The sequence below is a fragment of the Triticum urartu genome, chromosome 3 (assembly GCF_003073215.2).
Source record: "Triticum urartu cultivar G1812 chromosome 3, Tu2.1, whole genome shotgun sequence".
NCBI lineage: Eukaryota > Viridiplantae > Streptophyta > Magnoliopsida > Poales > Poaceae > Triticum > Triticum urartu.
The window spans coordinates 514,105,975-514,114,042 of NC_053024.1; the positions used below are offsets into that span (position 1 = coordinate 514,105,975).

Here is an 8,068-nt window from a genome sequence, read left to right on the forward strand (position 1 = left end):
ACATGTCCCAAATATGAGATTTGTTTCTGCCCAAAACTGCACTTTGACGCCTTAATCTTCCATTGGTCTCTTTGCAGCAACTAAAATACTTGGCCCAAGTGAGCTATGTGATCTTTCAATGTACGGCTGAACACCAATATGTCATCAAAGAATAAGAGAACACATTTGCGCAGAAGAGGATGGAGTGTCTCAGTTACTGCCCCGTTGAATGTTGATGGCCCTCCTGCAAGACCGTAGGACAGCACCAAAAACTCAAAGTGCCCGGAATGCGTCTGAAACGCTGTTTTGTACTCGTCTCCTTCTGCGATCCTGATTTGATGATAACCAGCCCGCAGATCGAGCTTAGAGAATCAAACTGCTCCATGAGTTCATCTAGGAGCTCCTCAATTACTAGAATTGAAAATTTGGCTACAGACGTCATAGCGTTCAGATGGCGGTAGTCGATGCAAAGGCGCCATGTTCCATCTTCTTTCTTTACAAGGATAACAGGCGACGCAAAAGGACTGTTGCTTTTCCGTACGACCCCTTGCTTGAGCAGTTCAGCAACTTGTTCTTCAATTTCAGTTTTATGCTCTGGCTTGTGGCGGTACGACCGAATATTGACGGGTTGAGCCCTAGGAATCAGCAGAATGTGGTGATCACAGCTGCGCCGAGGTGGCAATCCTTCAGGCACCCCAAAAACTTCCGGGTACTGCTCTACAATAGCACACACACATTCAGGGGTGACCTCTTGCGCCTCTCATGTACCCAAGGTGACTTGGTACAATTGCACCATGTGTGAAACAGCACCCTGACGACACAAGCTGCTGAGTTGCATACTGTTAACTACTTCAGAAGATGCTGTCGACGGCTGCCCGTGTAAGTGTATTGTCCCTCGCTCATCTGGAATGGTTATGAGCTTGCCTTTCCAATCCACTGTCATGGGACTATGCTCCTCAAGCTAGTCCATACCGAGGATTGCGTCATACATTCCCAGGGAGAGAACCTTCATGTCTGTTGTGAATTCATGCCCTTGCGATGACCACTTGCACTTGGGAATTGATGCCAAACACTGTAACTCCCCGCCACCCGCGATCTTGACACGTCCAGCACGACCTAACGGGGTAACGCCCACCAATTTGGTAGCGAGCTGTGCGTCGACGAAAGATGTAGAGCTGCCAGAGTCCACCAGCATGAGGATCTCAAAACCTTGGAGCCACGCATGGAGTTGAAACGCCTTGGGAGACTTATCGCCGGTGAGAGCGTGCTTGGAGATGGCCATCGCAGTCTCTGTTTGTAGAGGTTGGTTGTTGTCAAACATGGCATCGATGCCGAAGAGCTCCAGTAGTTCCTCGACCACGTGGAGTTGCACCGTGGTGGGACACGTGTAGTCATGACCCCACCGTTCGCCACACTTGAAGAAGAGTCCACGGGCACGGCGGTACTCACGAAGAGCCTTGACCTTGGAGTTGTCAGCGCGGGCACCGTCGAGTCCACGCCGGTCTGCTGCTGTTGATGGTGTCGCTGGAATCACCGATCGCGGAGGAGGCGGTGGCAGTGGAAACACTCCTCCTGAGCGGCCCCCGACATCCTTGGCACGCGGCGATGGTAGCTGGTGCTATTGCGGAGCAGCACAGCCCGCTACTTCTTCTTGTAACAGCGCCAGCGAACAGGCCGTGTCGAGGTCAGGCGGCCTCTGAACGAGCACCAGGGCGCGGATGTCGGCCCGAAGTCCCCTCCACAAAACGAGTGAGATAATAGTAAGGATGAATTGCATCAGAATAAGAAGCCAAGTGATTAATAATAAGCTGGAATTGTTCTATGTAATCAGCCACCGATGTAGTTTATTTGATGGTGTAAAACTGACGAATTAGCAACCGGTGGCGATGTTGACCAAACCGGGTACACAACAGAGTAGAGAATGACTCCCAATCAAACCCAGTGAGTTTTTTCTGAATTGACTGTAGCCAAATAGCTGCTGAACCGGAGAAGTTCAGAGAAGCCATCGGCACCCAAAAGGACGTATGTATCCCAAACATAGAAAAGTATTGCTCACACAACGTTTTCTAGAGTTTAGGATTTCCCGCCGTGAATTTGGGGAAGGAAATGGAAGGACGGGTCTGACCCAATCCCGCGAGCAGTTGACTGGCATGTGAGAACGGGGATGAAATGGGAATCGCCGAGGGGGACGAGGGTAACGGACCTATGCCCGGGAGAGGCACCGGTGTCGTAACCGGCCCCTGCTCCCGGTGAAGGAATGCGTCGCCGTGGTCCTCAGACCTGTGGGGCAGCTCCCGCGCGCTGGTGCTAGTGCCGAGGAGGCCGCTGGTCGCTGCGAGGATTGGATCGGGGGCCGTGTGCCCGATCGCTGCCGCACGAGGCGCCACCGCCGCAGACGCGCGCCCCTGTTGCAGATTGGCCACTGTTGCGCCCAAATCCGCCACGCGACGCTCCATGTCTGGCCGCCACGCGAGCAGATCGTCGAGCTTGACAGTGTTGGCGCGCACCACCGCGGTGTTGTTGCGCAACTCGAGGTGGAATTCGTCCATGGACGACGTGATCTTCTCCATGTACTCCTTCATGGTAGGATCCATGGCTTCGATTTGAACCCGAGCTTGGCGAAGACGGCGTGTTTCGATGAACTGCGCCAGAGCGAGGGCGGGGAAGAGGTGGTGATGGGTCTCTGATACCAGATGTAAGGGAGTAGATATGTCTCTCGATCTAATACAGCATAGCCAAGGATCTGATTACAGCTAAGTTACAATTGCCATGGACTAGGGTTCATATGAATTGGGGAAACAGGGTAGGTGGGAGAAGAGAGAGCCGGTGCCGTGCCGTTCTGATCCACTGGATGGCGAACCCCCTTGGTCGCGGTAAGATAAGTAGGTGTGCTGGGCTAGTTCACCCACTCTGGCCCAGTTACTTTGGTGTTGGCCTTGCGAGCCCGCGCCGTCCTTGTACGCGCCGGCGAGTTGCTGTGATCTGTGGCCCGCATGTCAGGCGTGTTAGGTGCGTTGACAAATTTGATTGTGGTTTTAGTATGAGTAATTTGAAACGGAGGTACAAATTACTCGTCGTGGTTTTAGGGGTTGTTTTGTTTGTAACTAACTTTTCCAAAGATTGCCACACCTAAGATTAGGCAAGTTTGATCAACTTAGGTGAGTGTTTGGTTCAAGTCACACCTTAGGCAAGCTACACTTGTGCCCCACATGGCATACACACAAAAAGTGTGGCAAGATTTCCTTAGGCTTGTCAACTTGTGACTCTCATTTTGATGAATTAACCTTAAGCAAGTTTGGCAAAAATGTGTGATAAAGTGTGGCAATGTTAGTCCTAGAACCAAACAAACCCCTAGTTTGAACTAAAACCATAGAAGGCTCAAGGATGATGAGCTCCCAAGTTTGTGACGTGTATCGGCCCTCGGCGCCACGTTCTGCGGTGGAAGCTCCTACTCATAGTTCTCGCGCCTTCAGCAAGCACGCCACGTCCTGCGCCTAAAGCAGCACGCGTCGCGGCGTCAGGGCAGCTTCGTGAACTCCTCCAAGTTACGACGATAAGAAGACCGCGCCCTCGACTGATCGCCAATCAACCTGCTGCGATCTGCCAACGCGCGAGAAGCGATGTCCTCCAGTGATCAGAACCCAGCGCCCACGCCCACCTCGGGCGCCGGCGGGACGGCGCCGCCGCCGGGCAGGCCGACCACGGTCTCCTCGCAGGCGATCGACATGGGCGCTCAGGTGCTGCAGACGTTGAAGCCGGTGCGCCAGATGAAGCAGCACGCGTGCAGCTTCGCGCTGTACGCACACGACATGCACCGGCAGCTCGAGGTCCACCACTTCGTCTCCCGCCTCAACCAGGACGTCCTCCAGTGCGCCGTCTATGACTCCGACAAGCCGTCGGCCCGCCTCATCGGTATGTCAGCCGCCGGAGCCTCGCCGACCATTATGTTTGCGGTTTGCACGTTTGGTCGCTCATGAGCCTGGATGTTGCAGGTGTGGAGTACATCGTGTCGGACAACATCTTCGAGGCCCTGCCGCCGGAGGAGCAGAGGCTGTGGCACTCGCACGCCTACGAGGTCAAGGCCGGGCTGTGGACCGACGTGGGCGTGCCGGAGATGCTGCAGACCTCGGAGATGGCCAGGATGGCCAAGACGTACGGCAAGTTCTGGTGCACGTGGCAGGTGGACCGCAGCGACCGGCTGCCCCTCGGCGCGCCGGCGCTCATGATGTCGCCGCAGGCCGTGGAGCCGGGCCGGGTGCGCGCCGAGCTGGTGCGCGCGCGCGACGAGAGGTGCAAGGTGGACAGCTCCGCTCGTGGGCTCAAGGCTGAGAGGGTGGAGATGGATGAGCCGGAGTGGATCAACCCGAACGCCGACTACTGGCGACTGCACGGCAAGGGGTTCGCCGTAGACGTCACGGCCACGGAGATGAAGCAGCACGCGCCCTTCCCTTGAGAGATCGAATGGTTGCCCAGTGAAATGCGCGTCTTCTTTCAACTTCTGTTGGTTGGTCTTGTTTTTCCGTAGAGTCGTCGGTGTACGGGACAGTCGGGAGATGTCAGTGAAGGTGCAAGTTACGTTTGATTCTATATGATCCAACGTCATTTCCCCTGATTATTTGCATTCTTTACTGCCGTGGTTTCATCTTTGTAAATTGCAATATGTGCATGCTGTCGCATCTTGCAGCTCGAAAAACAGGACAGGATCGACATGGTGGATTTTGTTGTGACAAGTTAATTGCAGGAAACTAAGGCCAACTCTAACCGTGATACCCTATCTCACCTCAGAGGAGTATAATTTCGCTTTCAGTCTTGCTAAGTCTCAGACGAGTAACTCGACTTCGTTAAGTCTTAGTTACGTTGTATCCCTTTCAGTCTTGCTAAGTCCCAGTCAAGTAAGACTTTGTTAAGTCTCAGTTATACTGTATCCATGAGATCTATGTTGTATCCGTGAGATCTTACGTTAAGATATTCGTGCAAAGTTTTTTTTTCAGTTTTTCTTTTTCCATCTTGCTTCGTTAAATCACCTTTTTAAGTTTTTCTTTTTTCTTTTTGCTTCGTTAAATTTTAGTCGACTGAGATCTAACCACATCTTATTGATTTTTACTTTCGAAATCTAAATAGGGGAGGATATTTTATCCTCTCATGTCTATCCCGTGTGTAAATTTATTTCAGAGTGGTAGAAAAAGTTGAGCCTCTCTCGACTCTTCCCCGTCGATCGCCCGACGGCCTCGGCGATACTAGTTGCCTCCATGGGTCCTTACCACCCTTTTGTCTAATGCTGAGCCTTCGGCGGAAATGGCCGGTGCATCATCATCATTGATGACTTACAAATATAAGAGGTCAATTGTAGCTTTTTTTGATAAGTAGAAGTGTCGAACCTAACAAGAAATGAGAGAAACAGAAAGAATGAAAAGTAATTGTCAACAAGGTAATGTCTGCAAGTGCTGAAATTGTAAATAGCAGAGTATTTTGATAGCAAGATAATTTGTAACGAGTAAGTAACGATAATATTACAAAAGTGCAGCAAAGTAGCCCAATTCTTTTGAGGCAAAGGACAGATCAAAACGGTCTTTTATAATAAATAAAGCGTTTTTGAAGGTATACATGAATTTCATCTACTTACTTTCATCATGTTGATTCAATTTGTGTTTGTTATTTTAATAATTTGATATGTGACTGGACTGATACTTAGGTGTTGTTCTTACTTGAACAAACTTTCTACTTATGATTAATACTCCCACAAGTATCAACAACTATGAGAAAAATATTAAGAATAAATTCTAACCATAATATTAAACTTTTGGATTCGATCGGCCCCTTACGGAATAGAGCATAAACTGAGGTTTAAGATTCTGTCATTCTCGCAACTCATCATCTAATTGCTACTTCACAATGCATTCCCTTAAGCCCAAATATGATGAAGTGTCGACGTTCACATGACACCATTAAGGGAATCAGAACATATATACTATCAAAATATCAAACACATATCAATTTCACATGATTACTTGCAATATAATTTCTTCTGTGACCTCAAGAACAAAAATAATTACTCATAAATGATAACCATGCTCAAGATAAGAGGAGGATTAAATAGCATATTAGATCTGAATATATAAACTTTTATCAAACAAACCATACAGTAATCAACTACAAGATGTAATCAACACTACTAATTATCCACAAACACCAATCTATAGTTCCGGTAACAAGATTAAACACAAGAGATGAACTAGGGTTTGAGATGAGATGGTGTTCTTGAGCTCAAACCCGCGAATTTTGATCTCTTCGCTCGAAGCTCCGTTTCCAAAACTGTTTTGGGGGATTGTTGCTTGGTATGTGTCTCCACCGTTTGTCCAATTAATTTTTGCTTTAGTGGTTTATATTTTGAATAATTAGCTACTCTTGGTGCTATTGTAGATGCGCTTGCATGTTAAATTCTTAGCTTTTTAAGTAGTTTGAATGCTTGTTATGGCTTCTATGCATCCCAATGAGTAGTTGCTATCAACCTTATAAAGTTTTGTTGACAAATTTTTGTCACCTCAAAAGTTTTATTTTCAGAAAATTGTACGCGGACATGATGAACCTATTTATAAGGAGTTCTTCGAGGAGATGATCCTCGGGAGCATCTTCTAGTGACAGTTCTGCTCGCCGGTTTTATGTTGAACCAAGTGAAAGTTCCACGCGAGATGCCACCACCAAAACATGCTTATGGCCTTGCGATGAGTATATGGTGTATGTGGGCATTAAGGAGGAATTTGAGCAATATGTTCACAATGTTGGTCTCGATTCCTACCTTTCAGATAAGTGTGAACAAGACCAACTTCTCACTGAATCATTTGTCAAAGAATTTAAATATTTTCCACGTGAGTCTAGGGTGTCGTTTATACTTTATGATAGTCCATTTTTTATCTCACTAGAGAATTTTGCTTATCACCGCAAGCTTCCATTTTAGGGTTCGCTTGACGAACCACCAAAAGCTGAGTTCGAAACATTCTTGACGAGCCTTTGTTACAATGAAAGGAGGGGAGTGACTCAAGGTAGAATAAAGAGCATTCATTTCCCCGTAATTTAGTACTTTGTGTTATTTAACGGAAAATGCATAGTAGGCAAGTAAGACTGCAGCATGCTTTGTGCTCCAGACTTGAGCCTCATACGTACTGCTCTCACCGGTGAAAGGAATTATAACCTTGCAGTCATTGTTGCACGCAGACTTCAACATAATGCTAATAGTGGCTGGTTCTATGGTGGAATTTATGCCATGTGTTTAGCACGAGGGCTGGGTGTCGTGGAATTGTCACGGCAGATGTCCTAGTAGAAGAAATTAGTCGCAGGGCCATCACAACTAGGTTAGCTTAAAGGGGTTAAACGGGACAAACGACACGAAGAGTTTATACTGGTTAGGCCCCTTACGATGAAGGTAAAGGCCTACTCCGGTTTGGGATTGTATTGCTAGGGTTTCGATTACCAGGGAGTGAATATGCTTGACCTAGTTCTCGATCTCTTGTTTCTTGTCCTAAACTGCCGCTGCGTTGTCCTTTTATATACACAGGTTGACGCCCGACGCCTTACGGAGTCCCGGCCAACTTATACAACATGTCCGGATCGGTAACTAACTACGCCTGCCTTACAATACAAATCACACATACATGGTGGTTCATCCACCTGGGCTGTAAGTCACCTCTGGGTCTTGGGCCATCACCAGGCTCGTATGATCCGCCATCTTCATTGGTAAACCGCGAGTGGTATAACCCGGCCCCTCCTGGGCGGTTCATACCCAGTAGTTATATCCCCAACATTAGGCCCCAGGTTGATGTGAACTTGTTCATATCAATCTTCAATACTTATAAAACATCCTTCCTCATTTGCTCTTACGAGATCTTGTAACCCGCCGTGACGTCATCTCATAGGATTGTGGTAACCCGGTGTGACGTCACCTGTCATTAATATTATGCAAGGCCCAAATCTTAATATACCCTCTCTTTTAATGAGCCTCCAAAAATCGAGGCGTCTGTGATGTCACATATCCATTTTTTTAACCTCCTCAATTCCTGCGCATGATACTTTATCTTTCCAGCCTTATAAATAG

General features: G+C 48.1%; 1 protein-coding gene across 1 annotated transcript; it reads left to right on the plus strand.

Annotated features, from left to right (window-relative positions):
* The first annotated feature begins 3,495 nt into the window (after positions 1-3,495).
* On the plus strand, positions 3,496-4,574 carry LOC125548596 (oil body-associated protein 2B-like). Its single transcript, XM_048712162.1, has 2 exons — positions 3,496-3,891; positions 3,972-4,574. Exons 1-2 carry the CDS (start codon positions 3,600-3,602, stop codon positions 4,430-4,432), a joined length of 753 nt encoding a protein of 250 aa, XP_048568119.1. The 5' UTR covers positions 3,496-3,599; the 3' UTR covers positions 4,433-4,574.
* The last annotated feature ends 3,494 nt before the right edge of the window (positions 4,575-8,068 follow it).

Excerpts from the sequence above, each read along its gene's own strand:
- LOC125548596 (XM_048712162.1), top strand. The coding sequence starts at position 3,600 with ATGTCCTCCAGTGATCAGAACCCAGCGCCCACGCCCACCTCGGGCGCC. Across the intron at positions 3,892-3,971 it reads GCCGTCGGCCCGCCTCATCG|GTGTGGAGTACATCGTGTCG; the intron begins GTATGTCAGCCG and ends TGGATGTTGCAG.